Source organism: Phoenix dactylifera, chromosome 14 (genome assembly GCF_009389715.1).
Source record: "Phoenix dactylifera cultivar Barhee BC4 chromosome 14, palm_55x_up_171113_PBpolish2nd_filt_p, whole genome shotgun sequence".
In the NCBI taxonomy this organism is placed as follows: Eukaryota; Viridiplantae; Streptophyta; class Magnoliopsida; order Arecales; family Arecaceae; genus Phoenix; species Phoenix dactylifera.
Genome location: NC_052405.1, coordinates 17,356,446 through 17,375,298, shown reverse-complemented (window position 1 = coordinate 17,375,298; position 18,853 = coordinate 17,356,446). Strand labels below are relative to the sequence as shown.

The 18,853-nt window shown below is 41.6% G+C and overlaps 1 protein-coding gene across 3 annotated transcripts; it reads left to right on the top strand.

Moving 5' to 3' along the window:
- The first annotated feature begins 3,941 nt into the window (after positions 1–3,941).
- On the top strand, positions 3,942–17,863 carry LOC103709991. 3 transcript variants are annotated; one of them, XR_003386251.2, is made up of 3 exons: positions 3,942–5,226; positions 11,347–11,412; positions 17,241–17,863. XR_003386251.2 is itself a non-coding variant. In XM_017843498.3 (2 exons), the coding sequence occupies exon 1, from the start codon at positions 4,543–4,545 to the stop codon at positions 5,200–5,202; it is 660 nt and encodes a 219-aa protein (XP_017698987.2). In that variant the 5' UTR covers positions 3,942–4,542; the 3' UTR covers positions 5,203–5,226; positions 17,241–17,863. The 3 variants fall into 3 exon arrangements, 1 of the variants encoding a protein (XP_017698987.2); XR_005514938.1 differs by lacking the exon at positions 3,942–5,226 and adding an exon at positions 8,140–11,250; XM_017843498.3 differs by lacking the exon at positions 11,347–11,412.
- The last annotated feature ends 990 nt before the right edge of the window (positions 17,864–18,853 follow it).

Genomic DNA, 18,853 nt, shown 5'->3' with positions numbered 1-18,853 from the left:
ATTTATTAGCTTATATTATTTTCTTTGTTAGAATGGTTTTTTTAGAGTGATTTTAGGGATCACATAACAATTTATATTAGCTCGTAACATTTTTATTTATTAGTATGATCGTCTATATTTTTTTTTTGTATGGAGTGTGTATACTAATATGTATAACCTCTAAGATGTTGAGAATATAATGCAAAAGAGATATAAAGTCCTCTCTCTCATTTTTATTTTTTTTTACAAATATTTTAACACCTCCAATATGAATAAAGATTTTTTCTTTTTTTTCCTTTTTTTTTGCTACAATGGATGGCTCATACACTTCTAGTATAGATACATCCAAAAAAAGTCAAAAAACAACTGATTACCATGGCCCGGATGTCTCAGAGCAGGGGGTGGCGCCCATCCATGCCATCAGTGCCTCTAGATCCAACCGATTACCATGGCTGACTCATCCTTGAGCGGGACTGCTCTGGCCCGCGAATATGTCATGCATAACCTAGACCAGCCCACACCGCTCTCAACTCTGCCTATGGAATAGAGGTGTCGAAGATCTGACAGCCACCAGTAGCAAGCACCCTGGAGTCTAGCATGATGATGAAGCCTGCACCACCTCTCCTGCCACCATCAAGCACGCATCCATCGAAGTTGACCATGAGAAAACTTGAGGGTGGGGGTTCCCAAATAAAAAACACCGTTCGAGATGCTACAAGAGCAGAAATAGTGCTCTAGGTGCCTCAAGCTATCAAAGGCCCATCCGATGGACGAGTATGGGTGACCTCTGCTGCCTGAACCCGGGTCCTTTCCATGATGAATTTGGGTAAAGGGCTGCACTCTCCAAAATTCAGGCATTTCTGGCCAACCAGATGTGGTAAGTCGTATAAGTCGCTGCAATGGCCACCTTCCGAATCCGAGGGGCGATGGCCCACCATCTGAGCGCCTGCACGAAGGGGCTTGAGTGGCACCGTGCATCCCACGGGATGTCAACAAGCCTCCATACCCTCCAAGCTCGCTCGCACTAGAACAGAGCGTGGTCCATGGTCTCATCCAACTGACACCTTGGGCACTGAGGATGAATGCCCAGTCTCCGCTCGCATAGCACTGGTCTTATCGGTAACCAAAGCTCTCCAATGCAAACATGAGAAAGCCAAAGTGGACTCTATCGTAGGCCCTCACCATATCCATATTTACATCCATGTAGCTCCGCCTCCTCGGGGCACACTGCAGATCTCACATCATCTCCTGAGCAATTAGGACATTATCGGCGATGTTTCGAATACCCATAAATGCCCCATATTCCTGACAGATGAGTCCGGAAAGTAAATGTTTCATCCTGCCCACCATGATCTTTGCCACTATCTTATGAGAGTAGTGCAAAGGCTGATAGGCCTAAATTGACTGGGCTTTGCCGCATCCAGCTGCTCTGGGATAAGGGTGATGTAGGTCACCTTCTAATCATCCACCATCACTGCCATACTGAAGAACAGCTGAACCGCCTAAACCACCACCCTCCGATGATGCACCAGTACCTTCTACAAAAGAAGGGGAGAAGCCATCTATCTACTAAAAACCTCCTACTGCCGCAAGAGGGAATGGTGCATCGCCAACTTCTGACGCAGTGCAACCATGTCAGCCTCCGGTAACTTACCACTACTATCCTCCCTCCCCTAAAGCTCAGCGATAGACTCCTCCATCTCCTCCAATCATCTGAATATGTCACCCACCACCTCACAGTTTCATCTGTGCAACCTCCGCTTGGTGAGTTTCAGGACTGGGGATACGAGAGCCACACTTTCTTGAAGCCGAAAAGACTGCAATAGTTGGTACTTGAAGTAGTACTGATCAAGAGTAAACCATGGTCAAAAGCAATCTGGGGCAGATGATGAACGTGATAGGCAGGGAAGCGTTGGATCCAACATGCTAATGCCACAGTTTTGTCAATCCTCTTCCATACCCTAGCATGGCCCGAATGGTTGTTGCACCAAGTGAACTTTGGCTCGGAGAACCCGAGGTCCACCAACCCATTCACCGTCAGGAAGTCCCGAACTTTCTTCTCTCTACCTTATCAATATAGACCCTACCACCTCTCTTCTCACTGGTCCGTGAATGCAATTGAGGTCGCCTGTGACCATGGTCGGAATCCCCTAGGAGACAAGGTTTGTAATCTCACCCCTGAGGGCTCTCCTCATCCTATAGTCAGTACTAGTATATACACCAAACATAATCCAAGGGGCTTCATTATGTTTCGAGATTACCATTACAACTTGTTGGGAAAAGTTGTGGAAGACATCCATAGTGGCAACACCCTACTTCCACAGGATTATGATACCCCCGAATAAGCCTTGGGACTCCACAACAAAAGACTCCTAAGCAGTAGAGATGCAATGTTGAGCTCGACGGAGGCCCTCTCCAGATAGAAGCGTCTCGCACAGCAAACAGATGTACGGGCTGTTCACCTGGACCAGTCTTCTAACAAGGAGTTAAAGGAGGGCTTGGTTGCTACCCTGCAATTCCAAACAAGGATCTTCATATTGCATTGTGCTGCAAGTCCGGCCCTTGCCCTTGCCACACTGGGCCCCACCTATCTTCTCCCCAGATTGGGTCGGCCCACTACTAGCCCCTTCCCCCTCAACCAAAGCAACTACCTCCCCATCACTACCGAACGCACCAACTTCACCTCCTTGAGGTGATCCAGGGGGCCTTCAGCACCACTGGGGACCGGTTGGCCTGTCGTCAGCCTTCTCCCTGGCCACCTCCCCACCTAGCTCGGACTCCAAGGGTCCCACATCCAAGCCATCCAAGGCGCCATCACCCAGTGAGATGATGCCCGGAGCAGCCTCGAACGGCCTCACCATTAACACCCCCGACGGAGGCAAGGAAGGGCAGAGGGTTGTAGAGATTGGAGGCGTCTACATCGGAGAAGACACCTAAGGAGAGGTGGAAGGGGGGGCACCTACTGTCCCGCGTGTCCGGGCCCGTCCCTAGGCCCTGCTCGATGCTCTAGTACTGTGAGCACACCTGGCTCAGTAGGGCAGGTGGCGTGGCCCAAACTTCCAGGCCGGCGCCCATCAACCTGGCCCAGACCCACTCCGGCCTGATCGTACTCTAGGCTTCTGGGCCGCTTATTGGACGGGCCCTGGCCCGCATCTGCCATCTGGACGTCTAGGCTAGCCTGCACCCCGGTCGGCCCAACACCACCCGTGTCGGTCCTCAATTCGACCAAGTCAGTCAACGGGTCAAAACTCGACCGACTTAGCCACAACACTGAGTTGATCCTGATCCCGAGCCCAAGTCACCGCCCTCAAAGGGCGACCGAACCTTCCGGGAGGAGCGCCACTACGCCACCTTCGCCGGTTTTTGCCAGCTGTTGAGTCTAGCGACGAGCCTATGGAGCTCAGGCGGTTGGGCGAGGACTGCGGCCTAGAGGAGGATGACTCGGGCGTCAACTTGGTTGTCTTCCTCGGTAGCGGCAGTCCCTTCGCAGCATGCGGCGGTCGGATTCTCATGGCCACCAACCACGAGCCGAAGATCGGCCGTCGGATCTCCTCGCCCGAGCTAGAATCCTGCCCCTTTCGGTTGCCACCTGTCTCCACCACCATAGGCATCCGCTCCGACCCCTCCTCCTCCAACATCGGCGCTAGAAACCTATAAGCCACCTTTGTGTGCCCGATCCACCCACAGCCATTTCAGAAGCCGGGCACGTCCTCGTAGACGAAGGGCCGACCATTGTCGCGATTCGAAGGATCGTCTTGCTCGACCAGTATTTCATTAGGAGCTGAGGCAGTCGGATCCAAACCACTACCGTTTGCACCGCGCTAGTCCCAATACGAAATTAGGAGCCACGGCCGGCAATTGGCCCGCCACCACCCACGACCCACCAAACAGAACCAGATCCCGGTCAGTCGTAGATTTAAACCAGAGTGCGAGGTGGTCATCGGTGAGCAGCACCGCTTCCACCTCCGCCTCTGTTTTCGTCCAAAGAGCCACTGTTACGAATAGACTCGGAGCTTCTTCACCTTTGCCTCTGAGATTGGGTACGTCACCCGATCACCTGTCTCCTCTCCCCTCGCGAATAGACCCCGGCCTCCACCCCAGCAGCGCCGCCCACTGCCTTGGCAGCCTCAGCCTTCTCCGCTATTGCCGGTCGTGCACACTTTCAAAGCTTTAGTGAACTAGCCGTTGAATTAAGTTTTTCGTGTCCTCTTAACGTGTCATGTTTCCGGTTTTTCTTATTGAATCTTCCTTTGTCTGCTTAGATTTCCATATATCAAACCCAAAAAAGAAATGTCCATCCTTTCCACGATTCTTCCACACCATATTTCAGAAGTTTCCCACATTCCATCTTGACGTCGAAAATTGCGCGTTCCCTTCATCATGTCTGCCTCACCTTTTGCCTACCTTGCTCCCGCCCAGACACATTTAAAATTACTCCGATACTCAGAAGAATTCTTTTCCTTCAAATTGCATGATTTAGGGAGATGAGATCGGAAACCGCTACCAAAGCAGGCCACTTTCTCGATCCTCGATCCCGGACGTAACGTGCGGGAACCCGAGACGATGGCAAAAGAAGACGCCGGGGAGGCAACCCTCGAGCTGACAGTCCTCGCCGCCGACGGCCTCAAGGGCAGCGCCGCCTTTCTCGGCAAGACGGCGAAGCCCTTCGCCGTCGCGTGGGTCGACCCGGCCCTCATCAAGAAGTCCCCCATCCCCTTAATCCCTAGCTCCTCCATTCCCTCCAAGCTCCACCTCCCCCTCTCCCTCGAAACCCTCCAAAACCCTAGCTCCTCCCTCACCGTCCAGATCCTCTCCTCCCGCCTCCCTTTCCGCGCCGCCAAGCCGGTCGCCTCCGCCGCCATCCCCCTCTCCTCACTCCCCTCCGCCGGTGAGCCCTTCACCCTGCCACTCCGCCGGCCGTCCGGCCGCCCCCACGCCTCGCTCCGCCTGTCCGCCCGCATTCTCTGGTGCCTTGCGCCCGCCCCGCCGTCGGATCCCATCGGCGGGGCCCCTATGGTCGCCGGAGTTCCGAGGATTCCGGCGGAGGTCGAGGCGCTTGAGTTCTCTTATGTCGAGCCGAGCGCGCCGCCATTGCTGGCACCGTTGCCGCCGCCAATGCCGATGCCAGAAAGAATTGGACCATGGAGGAGCTTTTTGATTGGATTGGCGAGCGGAGCAGTCGCCGCAGTGTTGATGGGGGCTGCTGTGCTGTCTGAGGATTGAAGGAGAATTTTGTCTTGGATTCGGGTGAGTGATGTTGTTCTGTATAGTTTTTATGTCCTTTTTTTCCCTCTTGTTTCGTCACGGCAAAATGCTTATTTGTTCTGCTTGATGAAGAGATGGGAGATTTTCCTCGAGATGGGAGATTTTGCTTGTGGGTGTATGAGGAATTTTACAGGAAAATGACAGGATTACTGATTTTCATTTATTACAATGTTTCTCTGACTTAAGGTGCCTGTATGATTTATGTTTCATGAATTCAACAAGGTTGTTCATGATGTTATCTTGTGAAATTGACTGATTCTTGTAGATGCTTTGCTCCAAGAGTTCCCAATTAGAACTATCAATTACAGTGCAGTTATGCCACTGATAGTTTTGGTAAAGACAGTACAAATTTATTTCACAGAAACAACATGATGTTTTAAAAAGCACAGCCCACTGTAGTCCTATACTTCAGCTTATCTCCTTACTGATAATGAATCTCAACCCTTGATAGATCATAATTAGATAACCTAAATCCTATTCATAGTTGGATTTTACATACCCCAAAAACTAAAAAAGGCTTAAGGATGGAAATAGAATAGAGGTGTTCCATAAGTGAACTATGCGAGCTATTTGATAAGCATGCATTGTTAGGGGGCAAGTTTTTGTATGCACCAATAAAACTTGATATTTGACTGCCCCTTCTTTCACCTCTTTGCTAGATTTAGGCCCTATGAGACCATTTTTAGAGCCTTTTAACTGATGTGACATCCATGTGTGTGAGACCAATTCGTTAAAATCCTGATCTTAGTCTTGGTTTCTTGCTTAGCCCCTACAAAAGGTTCTGATACTTCAAGTAATCGAGGATGAAACATCTGCAAAGTTCAACACAAACAAAAGACTGGACTCGGTGAAATAATTTAAAGAAGAGACTTGTCAAGTGGAAAGACAAATTGCAATCTCTTGGGGAGAGAAATATATTGATCAATTCTGTCCTAAGTAACCTTCGAAGCTACAATATGTTGATTTTTTTTCCTTGCCGGACTAGGTCATACAAAAAAATGATAAAATTAGGAGAATATTGCTATGGAAGAGACTTGAAAGTGAAAGATAAGGGTAAAAATTAGTCAGTTGGGGCACTTTGTAAGGGAAAGGAGTTCAGAGGAGCTGGGATAGTCAACCTGAGAGATATGGATATTTCATATTTCTCTCCTCTCTAGATGGTGGCGGCACTTAAAGCTAGAGGATAAGGAGTGTGAAGCCAACTCAATAAAAGAGCAATACTTTAGGAGTTCAATAGTGGACTTGTTTGGAGTGAAGAAATATGTTAATTATCTTTCTTTTGGGAGTCATAAATCAACCAAGATTGTGTAACGTGGTTCTACAGCAGTGGTGGGAAACAGATATCATATCAGATATTGGAGAGATGTTCGATTTGGGAAAGTCTATTAGAGCTTCACTTTCTCGCCCTGTTTTGTACTGCACAGGAAGAAGATTACCCAACTGCTTAGCAATGGGATAAAAATGGTTGGAATCCTATGCTTGAGATCCCTCTCAAAGAAATTTACTCCAGCAGTTCCAGAACATGGAAGTCTTGCTATAGAATATGCAGATTGGGCTGTCCAATGACTCCTGGAGGAGAAAATGCAAGAATTTGGGCATAATTGGAGGTAGAAGCTGATGTGCAGTATTGGCTGTCCAAAATGCAAGAATTTGGCTGTCCAAAATGAAATTCTCATAAAAGATAAACCAAACCAAAAGAGACTGATCATGTCATGTAAATTGCTCCATCTACTAGGCAGTATTGAAATCTGATGTGCACCTCTCTCTTGCAATTCTACATGACCTTTGTGGGAGTCAATCATGGGCATAATTGGAGGTAGAAGCTGGCTAGGTTCTATTGAAGCCCCTTGATGGAATGAAGAAACTCTTGCATAAAGAAGAGAAATTGTTTTGGTTAGGACATCTTGGTCACTACCACTTAGGTTGGTATGACTTGAAGGAAATCAGCATGTTATAGTGGAAAATGCTTTTTGGAAGTTGTTAAATACAAATGGGATGGATCAACCTGTGATCTAACGTAGTCCTATCCAGTTAGGCTTGGCTTGATCTGATCTTTTGGACTCATATTTCAGATCTGAGTCTGAAATACGACCCCTTAGGAAACCCAGGTTGAATTTGGCTCAAGCGACCCATTTGGAAAACCTGTTTGAAATATGACTTATCTTGGCTTCGCTTGACCAATGGCTAACCAAGTCTAAGATGGATCAAATATTAAATGATTGAAACCAGCTTGCCCTGGTCCTACTCAACCTAAAATCCCATGACTTCGAAATGTCTAGTTTCTTGATCACTCACTTTATATTTGTAGAGTAGGTATTAAGGATATCTATTTGTACGTGGAAGGCTTAGTTAAGTTTGAGTCACATTTTTGGAGATGGCCCTTGTGGTAGCATTATGCACCAACACTTCTTTTTGTTCTCTCAATTTGTTATTCATTTTATTACTAATTTTCTTTCTGCATATAGAATGAAGTGTGCACTTTCTATTTATCTTATATCAGATCCGAACCTAGACTCTACCGGAACCTGAGCATTGGGGTAGGTTCGGTTTATGCTTTACTTGGCCCAGCCTGAAGGACCAGATGGGTCGAAAATTTCTTTCATGGATCTAAACCTTCTTGTTAGCCAATGTCTTGGGTCCAACTCTAAAGTTATGACCCTAAAGGAGATTGGATTGGACCAGGTCTTGATATTATTGGTCCAGACCTAGTCCGTCTGCGGGCCTATGTAAAACATAAATCTTGTTTTGATGTAGAAAGGTGCATTCTTTGAGGCCCAAATGATGGAAGGTTAGTGCCTTCTTTCCTGGAGGTTGCTTCCTGTGAGATTGGATAGCGAGCTTGACAATCAAGGACGTTCAAACACCTTTTCCTCATATTTTATTCTTTTTGGATCTTCTCTCTCTGCATCTTTTGATTTGTTGGTCGTGTTTTAATGGCCTTTCTTTTTTTAATTCCTATTGTTGGGAGATGATACTCTATCTGGTTGGATGATCTTTGGGTTATCAATCTTCAGAACCCCTTATCCATCATGTACTTTGGGTTTGTTTGAGTAATGGAATCTGGTAATTACCCCTGTTTTGCTTTTTTTTTTTTAAAGTTGCTTAGAGAACTAATGTCAAGTGAATATAAGATATAGGAATTTGTTCAGCAAATGCATATGTTGATCTGTTCATTTGCATGCACATTATAAACAACTTGGAAGAAAGAAAATGGACATGCATTTCACATGGGACTACTTTGAGGTCAAGTGCAGAGTTACTTGCAATTAAATGGCATTAAGAATAGGTTTTGTCTTTCATATGTGACATGTGGCTTGATAATTGCATGGATGACAACTAACAATTGGGAGAAGCAATAGGCATACAACCAATTTAGTTCATGCACAATTAATGGTTAGGTGACTAAAATCCAATGAGAAGGGAAAATATATGGATGTGCTAGAATGGAGCATGAAAAAACTTGAAGAATGAACCAATAGCTTAGCTGCTAGTTATGGTCAAAACAAATACTTGGTTCATAGAAAACAAGTAAAAGGAGAGGATGCTTAAGAACATCCTCCAACATACTGGTACTGGGCCCATTAATTCGTTAACTAAGACCTGACTTTTAGATAGCCCAAAATAATTTAATTACCACCTTCGACAATGCTTGTAAGTGGGCCACTCAGCCAGCCAAAGTAATTGATCTCCATTGGTCCTAGTTCTGGGAAAATATGGGGAATGGTTATTTCTTTTAGCAATCACAGACTCAAAGTAGCCGTAGAAGTAATTGTAGAGTTCCTTAGCTTAAACCTCAAGAGTGAGTTAGTGTTAATACAACCTTAGCTTAAACCTCAAGAGTGAGTTAGTGTTAATACAATATTGACTAGATGGGTATAGAAAACATCGATGTAGTTAGGTTCTACATCTGGATGATGAAACCTGTAATTTTGGTCATTTGGTTAACCACTAATTTACTAGTTTAGGAATGAGGTTGCATGGAAATGTGATCCATATTTTCTCTTAGTATTTCTCCAGGTTTCTTTGGCAATTGGAAAGTAATTCACATATTTATCTTCATCACAAACATGACAAGCTAAAGGAATAAGCTGCAAAAGAGTAGGATCAATAGGAAGTGACATCTTAGAACTTTCTAGAGGAGCTCAGGAGCCCAAATTTGAGGGTGATAAATTTCTTGATTTTCATCCAAAGGTCATATTATTTGTGTGTAATGTCTTTAGTGAGCAGGCTGCAAGCATATTTCTTGTGAAAAATCGTCCATTCTCTGCAAGGCCCCCAACCATGGCACCTTCACAAAGAAAAGATAGGAATTGGAGTGTACCATCTATTTGATGTTGAAAGTATTCATCACTTCTTATCACCAATTCTCTGTAACCTTTATAGCTAACTGCAATCTCATAAATTTCATTTGACAATTCCTTCTGTATTGTTTGCTGGTCTGATGATGTCCTTAACCAAATTAGAGTATGCCTTCTGCTCATGTATTTTCATCAGAGTTATTGTCCATATATTTGTTAGTGAAAATTGATAACATCAAATTACTTAAAGTAGGACATTGCCCATTTAAGCAAGTTCCTTTATTCCTAGCCCACAACATTACTAGGGTTAGTACATGTGATGGAATCCCAATTAATGAGCAAACACCTTTGCTGTCTAAGCAGCACTACTCCATGAAAGGTCCTCATTTAATAAGAGTTCCATATTCTATGTGTTTATATTAAAAAATCTGTTTTCAGATAACTAGATAAGAAGTTGGTGCTGATTCGGCTATACTGACAATTGACCAAGTTATTTTCCATATGCAATATGAGTGTCTAAACACATCCTTTTATTTTAAAGTTTCACCTGAAAGTTTAAGACCAGTTAATGACATTCACTAACATTATTAATGGGAACCCCTCAAAGCTTCCAAGAAGGGGTTTGGACTTTAATCCTCCTCTTTATTTTCTTTTGTTCAGAGGAGGGGGATGTCACATGGTAAGGAACTTCAAATATATATAGAAAAACCCAGCCTAAATAATGATTATTGAAGGCAATGCTTTATGCCCTTAAAAGGCAAGGTTCTTTGGAACTTCATAGATGTCTACTAGTTCCTCACTATTGGCTCCCCACCCCAATCATTTCTCTGAACATAGTGCATGTCGACTCAGTCACTTCCTTGATTGGGAGCATTACCTTCGATTTTTGTTTTGTTCATCATCAGGTATCTTGATAGGTGTCAAGAGAATTTCTATATTGATGTCTAATGCAGGTTGAATATTCTAGATGGGGTTCCCATTGATCAGTTGGATGTCACATATCTATGACCCACTACTGATCTAAATGCTACTTCTATCAACAACGTTCACACCTTAGAATATAGAGAGAAGAAAATGCCAATTAGCGTTATTACAAGCCTGCTACATTTTCCAGTTTGAGAACAATTTTTGGTTGTTGGACCTCATCAAGTGCAATGATGATTTAGCAAGGAAATGGACTTTCATATTAGGATGCCTCCTTTTGATGAGTGACCTTATGGTGTAGATATCCTCACCTATCCCTAGGATAATAACCAAATGGCTCACTTGTCTTTTCTATGTTGCCATCTTTGACAGTTCAATCAATGTAGGGCTATTGGAGATGGTTGAACTAGAATTTGGGGATAAGTTAGTCTTGGGTGGAGTTAAGCTAGGAGGGAGATATTTGGAAAAGATTGATACTGCCCCTTGGTCATTTTCATTTATCTCGTCCTTATCTCCTTTCTTTGATGCATAACCACACCAACCTTTTGATTTTTTGAACCAGTCTCCTCTAAACTCCACTTGACGGTTTTGCTACTCCTCTGTGATTCCTTGAGCTCTATATAAACTACCCCTATCTCTATTTTTCCTTGCCTTTTTGTCACTTTCCATTGGTGAAGCTCTGCTCAAGAGTTGATGGTCATCATGTTCCCCCATCTTCTTGAGAGGCCATATAGTCATAAGGTACATTTTGGAGGTAAGAGAAGCCAATTGACAGCCATTGAAGGTAATCCCTTCTCCTTTGATATTGCATTCATATTTTTCTCCTCCTTCCTTCCTGACTGGGGTTTATCCTAACTGACCATGTTCTTCATCATTGTAGATGAGAGGGGGTCAAAGCTGGCTGGTATTGATGCCGGGGATTGAGATTGTAGCTATGCACCACAAGGTAGATTTTGCAAGGGCAAAACCTGTGCTCTATAAAGCAGTTTGAAATTAGTCTTATGCTTTCAAATTATCTCTTTTATGAAATATGCCTAAATTAATTGCATTTAGTATCTCTTAAATTGATTAAATTAGGAGTTGAGATGTCTGTTTGAGTTATCCATCATTGACATGAGTATTATTCCTCAATAAGTTCAAACGAAACTTGAATTATTTGGAAGACTACTTGAGTCTACAGTAATTTCTGTCCAATTTATTTGTTACATTCCTTTACGGAATGCATTAAAAATTAAATGTTGGGCATGTAGCGGCTAGGGGATTTCATAGTGGATAGCAAATAGTTAGTACTATGTACCCAAAGCAGGCTGCTAAAATATGAAAATATTTGTTCAAGTATCAAAAATCAATAATTTAAATCAACTTCATGCAAAAAATGTAAAAAGAATTATCAAGGGTAAAGCTAGAACACATCATGCATGTAGCATCATAACCATGGTTCATCAAACTGGTATTGGAGCTTGCACTAGCTGATGACCATTTAGGTATGGTACTGGTATGCAGCGACATACCAAGTTGTTATGTATCAGCGACAAAAGATCAAGAGAAGAGGAGGAGAGAGAAAAGCCTAACCCTAACCCTAACCCTAGAAAGAGGAGAAATAGGTAGGAGAGAGAAGATGAAGGGAAGAAAGAGGGAGAGCGAGAGAGGGAAGACGGAGAAGAAGACGGAGGGAGGAGGGGGGAGAGAGACGTGTAATGAGGGAGAGGCATCGACGTTAGCGTCAATCAAAGGGGACAGTGTTAGCATTGATCATGGGCTTGAGAATTGTGTCGGATCGAGGGAGAGGGCATCAGCATCAATGTCGACATCGATCAAGAAAGAGACCATCTAAATTGTCAATTGAGGGAGAGCATGTTGGCATCAACGTCAATCAACGTAGATTGTCATGAGAAAGAGAAAGCCAGAAGAGAGAGATGACAAAGAGAGACGAATTGAGAGGGGGTGAGCCGAAGAGAAACTTCGAGATAAAGAGGGATGTTAGTTTTATATAAAAAATGGATCGAATCAAATAGCCAAGCCATGCCAGTTATCGACTAGTCTGGTTTGGTATGTTTCAAACTGCCTGGTGTGGCATAGTTCGGCAATCTTTGATCATGATATCATATCAACATCTATATAGTGTAATGGTTCATAATCTAATGACAAATATCATCATCCACCAAATAACGAAATTGCTCAACTTCACCTATGTTTCGTATATAGCCGGTGCCATGCCGCGATAAAGAGAGTTGTAGTAGATTGATTGCTAATATAAAATTATAGTCACAACTTATGAACATGAATCTATATAAAAAAACTGTTGGGGCATTCCTACAAGCAATGTGTTACACCAGACCCTAGGTGTAGTGAAAAGTAAGCAGGGCTTAACCACGACATTCCCTAAAGGCAGCACGCCACATCAGTGCCCTAATGAGGTAGGGCATAGACAAGGGTTCTCACATTTCAATGGACGGGTGCAGATGAAGAAGTTAGTTTAGAAAAGTAGGATATGATTAGCAAATTGAAATATAGAACGGTTGACAAAGAAAATGATAGAATTAATAGATACAATGCCTAGGAGAAGAGTTAGCATAGCTTGCCTGCAAGAGAAAAAGTTGATAGGAGAAAAAGCAAAGAAATTTGGTAAGACGGGTTATAAATTTTGGTATATTGAGAAAGATAAGAGTAAAAATAGAATTTTAATTATTATAGATAAGAGTATAAAAGATGATGTTGTAGAGATAAAGATAGAAGATGGACTAATCTTAATAAAATTAGTAGATGAGGCCTCCAACGAGTCTCCGAAAAAATGTGGGATCCTTTTTTAGCATGTGAAGAATACTTCACTATGAGCTCTAAGGAGTGTCGACCCTCCCCCTATAGTATAGTAAGTCTATTAATATTATTAGTACTTATGCTCCTCAAGTAGGATTGAATGATACTATCGAGTAATGTTTTTGGGAGGACATGGATTTCTAGTGAAGAAAGATATTAATTGGAGGAGATTTGAATAGGCACATGGGAACTATAATATAGGTTTTGGAAGGGTGCATAGAGGTTATAGTTTCAGAGATAGAAACGAGGAAGGAAATGCTATTTAGAGTTTGAGGCATTTGACCAAGTTTTAGCTAACACGTGCTTTAAAAAGGACTCTCACTTGATAACTTTTCATGTCAGTATAATGCTAGTTAAATAATTTTTTTCCTTACTAGAGAAACCAATCGAGTTTTATGGGAAGATTGTAAGGTTATATGAGATAAGAGTTTAACCATCCAATATTGATTGGTGGTTTTGGATGTATGTATTAAGAAATAGAATAACAGGACTAAAAGAGATAGGAACTCGAGGACTAGATGGTAGAATTTGCGAGGAGAGAACAAATAGCTTATAAGGGTGGAATGTTGAAGAAAATGGGATATACATGGGAAAATCAAATCCATGTTGGAAGAGATAGCTAACGGTATTAAGAATATGGATATAGTTGCATTGAAGTATAAAAGGACAAAAGTGCCATCTGATAAGGAAACTTGTAGAATAAGAATGTTTAGTTGATGATTAAGACTAAAACAAAGTGCTACAGAAAACTGTTTAAAAGTAGAAATAGAGATGTGTATGAAAATTGTGAGGTGGCCATGGTGGAAGTTAAGAAGGCGGTACCAAGGGGCTACATTCAAAGCTTATGAAGAGTTATATTTCAAGTTAGAAATTAAGGATAGGAAGAAAATTTTGTATAAGATTGCAAAACTAAGAGAGAAACTATAGACTTTACCGAGGTTAAATGCATCAAAGATGAAAAATCAAGAAGCTTCGGTTAAGAAGGCCAAGATCAATGAAAATTGAGGAGTTATTGTAATAATCTATTAAATAAAAGTCATATAAATGAGTTAGAATGCCTTACTAGTTTTATTGAGGATATATTTATTAAACATGTAGAATTGGAGTATTTGAGATAAAGGAGGCTATGAAAAAAAATGAAACTAAGAATTGTTGGGCCTGATAGAACTATTTAGTTTTGGAAATGTTCAGCCTCAGGTGATAGGGAAACTAAATCAAAGATGTGATACGAGAATATCAAAGAACCAATTTTGTTTTATGCTAGAAGATTGACCATGAAGCTATTTTTATCCTTCAGTGGTTAATGGTGAAATATAGCAAAACGAGACAAAATCTTCGTATAGTTTTTATTGATTTAGAGAAAGCATATGATAGAGTTTCTAAGGATATCTTATGGTAGATGTTAGAAAAGAAAGGAGTTTTTGTTAGATATAATAATATGATTAAGGACATTTACAATGAAGTAGTTACTAGTATGAGAACTACGGGTAATAATACTAGTAGTTTTCCATCGCAGTAGGTTTACATCAAGATCTGCTCCAAGTCCTCTTTTTATGCTGGTTATGGATGAGCTTACTTGGCAGATTCAATATAATATTCTTTTGTACATGCTATTTGCTGATGACCGTCTTAGTGGATGAAATTGAAATTGTAATTAATCATAAGTTGGAATTATGGAGGAGTGCATTAGAATGTAAAGGTTTCAGGTTAAGTAGGACCAAGAGCGAATAGTTATATGACTGGATATGTTTTATGTGGTCATAGGATACTTGCAAGTTGAAAGAAAAGATTTATAGAATAGTTATATGACCGGCTATGCTTTATGGTACAAAATGTTGGATAGTTAGAAAACAGCAAAAATTGAGATGGATGTATGGTAATACAAGAAAAGATAGAATAAGAAATGAAGTCATTCATAGAAAGCTAGAGGTGGCACTATTTGAGGACAAATTAAAAGACCAACATATACAACATAGACCAAGGGATGCACCAATACAAAGGAGTGATTGATACATATAGAAAGAAAAGAGGGTAGAGGTAGATCGAAAATCACATGATTTAAGTAGTGAGGAAGTACTTGATATCCCTACATCGTTCAAAAAGTGTAGCCCAAACAGAGAAGAATGGAGGAAAAGGTAGTTGACCCTAACTAGTTTGGAATTAAAGGCATGTTTGGCTGGAGGAGGGGGGAGGCGGTGGACCTTGGAATGGGAATGGGAATAAGTGAACCCATTCCGGCCGTTTGGTTAAGGGGAGCCTATTCCCATTCCCATTCCATGGGAGAATGGGAATGCCCTAATCCTCCCAAACCTAATCCCTACTCTTCCGTAGTATTCAAATTCCATGCCGATTTCGATTACGGTCGCAAACCAAACACACCCTAAGGCTTATTGAGTTTAGTTGAGTTGTATAAGATATAAATGTGCAAAATTGTGTAATATCAATCATAAAATAAAAATGTCTATAATCACATAGCATCAACCACAGAAGAATGATTTCTACAATCAAAAATATGTTGACCAGGCAAAACATCATCATTAATAGATAATAGACTCCATTCATTTAATGAAATAACCAGACCAACACATGCTTTCAACAACCTTTTACACCGAAATTGTCTACATGCTTAAACTCTGCTTGGTAACATTGACAAATCCATTTTAATATGTCCTGATCTTATTCAGTCCTAATCTATAATCTGCTTTTGATTACATACCCCTGCATTTGTCGTGTATCATCCTAAGTACTGAAAATATATTACATGTGTACTTGCACTACCTTGGCATCCTCAACTCTGGAGTATTCTATCTACTTATCATGCTCAGAGTATTAGCTTTATACATGTTCTCAATCAATACATAATTTCTTGCTGCCGGCTATAATTTTTACAAGTCTTTGTTGAATGGCTAAATTGACTTCCTATATATTATAATAATTGAAATGATTTGTTGTACTATTGTAATTAAAACATTTTTTGCTGCATATGTTGGCTATTTTTGATAAAGGCATAAATATGGTTCTCTAGCTGATCATCAATCACTTGGCGTATACTTGATATAGCCATTGATAAATCTTGGATTGGTTGGCATGTTTTCTTTTTCCTTGTTCAAATATGAAATCCAATTATAACCTATTTCCTATTGTCTGTCTTCTGGGTTGTAGACTGATTACTAACAAGCAAAATGCTGGTCGATTCATGTTTAATGTTAGTCATTCAAAAAATTTTGTCGTTAAAAATTTGACATTATACATTTTGGAAATGGAAGCTTCACAACTGAATCCTGAGGTCAGCAGTGCAAGCTCTTGTCTTCAAGCTTGAAGTTTGTGGTCTGTTTCTACTTAGATCATAATATGATTTAGATATATTTGGACTATTTGTTTTCATTCCATTGGTCTAACAACCAGTTGGGATAAATTGATAACTTGTGCGGCCTTTCCCTATCATGAGTGCTGATCCTGAGGTTCGGTAAATATTAAAAACTTGATCTCATTGGTACTCTCAAACTTGTGATAGGGTGTGGGGAAAGAAAATGATGATATGGTGTCAACAGGATGGTGGTTGGATTCCCATCATATGAACAAACCAGTTAATTTAAGGGTACAAAAGGTCTGCTGGTATCTATCAATTGAAGGCCCATATCATAGTTAGCATGATATGTTATCCAACCTGCCTTCATTCTATGATCTAGGTAGAATATAAAGCAATATTATATGGAAATGGTGCAAGGCATTCTCCTTAAATGGTGGGAAATTTTGATCTATTCAGTGTTCTTTCACTTCTTGGGCATATTTTTTTGCTTCCCATCTGTGAGCCATTTGTCTTTTGTATGTGAATATATGGACTTTATTGTTGTGCTCTTTAGCTCTTTAGATATTATTTGCATGTTTTTTAATCACTACTCCTGCAATGAACTGTGTTGTTGATGCATGTTTAACTGCATGTTATCTGGCATGCAGGTAAGTGACTCTGATCAGCAATGATGATTGAACACTTATGCACGAGCAGTTGCTAATCTCCATTTATGATCCATTCGAGATCTCCGTGCAACATGACTATGGCATCCGTCGCACCTGTAGGCTGTGTTTCTACAATAAAGCTGCAAGGAAGCCATGTGCGCTGATCCAGCTCGGTGATGCCCTGATCTGCCACCTCTGCAAGGTTGGAGCTTCGGTCTCCCAAAACCCTGTATTGTCACTCCCTCATCAGTGCAGATTCCATCCTGTGTTGCTGGCGACTACTGACTAGCTGATCCAGTACCTTGATGCCCTGATCTGGCCCTTTGTGCTTGAGAGTTTTGGGCTTCTCACCTGCCTCGATCCCTCTCTTCCTCGGACCCTCTCTTCCTCTCACCTGTGGCTTCAAAGCAGTGAGAGTGCGTTCTAATGGTTTCAGAAGTCCCAAGCCCAACACACATACAATATATTAGTTGATGGTTATTGCAAGGGAGGACTAATGAGAGTCTGAATCTCTTTAATGCAATGCCTTGTAAAGGAGTGCAGTGGATAACTATTACATACAACATGATACTAGCTGGAATGTATAATGTTGGTAGGGTTACTGATGCAGAAAATTTGTGTTACAGGATGTTTGCTGCTAGGGTATCCCCAGACCATTACAGATCTAGCATAATCTTGGATGGTTTTGCAAAAGCCTTTGATGAAGTTAGGCAGCTATTTCAGGGCACGTTGTCTTCCAAAATAAAACTGAGCATTAGATCTTTTGCTATCCTAATTGTTGGGATGTTTCAAGCTGGTAAGATACAAGAAGCCAAAAATCTATTCAGCGCTATCCCTAATGATTTGAAGCCAGATGTCTTTACTTTCAGCATAATGGAAAAATGGCTAATAAAAATATAGTGGTTAGATAAGGTGGATGACTTGCTCTTGCATGTGGAAAAATCTGGTCGTCTTGCATATTCTGTCATGTTCAATGTCATTGTTCATTGCTTGCTGGAGAAAGCTGAGGTAAAAAGGGCAGTAGATTTTCTTGAAAAAATTGAAGGAGTGATGCTTTCCTCTCGAGGCATCAACATTTTCTCAGATATTAACTTTGTCCTCCACGGATGGGAAATGTCAAGAATATCTAGAGTTGCTTCCAGATTTTTCTCAGAATCATGCAAGGTCATCAGGTTAGTATTAATCATCAAAATATTGAACAGACATTTCAGGTCAGTTATCTGTGTTTTGTGTGAGGTCTTATGTTGGCACGTCTACTGACAGACAATCTTTTTAAATGAAAATTCAACTTCCATGCTTGCCCTAATGGCAGTTTGATGACCTCCTTGAAGGAGGTACGCTGACTTGGATAGGGTTGTTATGCCTCCTGCTGAGCAGCTAAGGAATGGGTTTACATGCACCTCGAAGAAAATATTATTGGTGTACTATAGAAAATTTGGCATCAGAGTCATGGAAATTCAGTATGATAGAAAGTCTGATCTGAGCACTGACATGTGATATCAACTTTCCAGTATTCAAATTATCACCATCTTTCCCATAAACTGCATTATGATAAGCAATCTTTTAAAGATGTAGGTGTATTGTATACCAAAGCTTTATTTTTGAACCCTCTC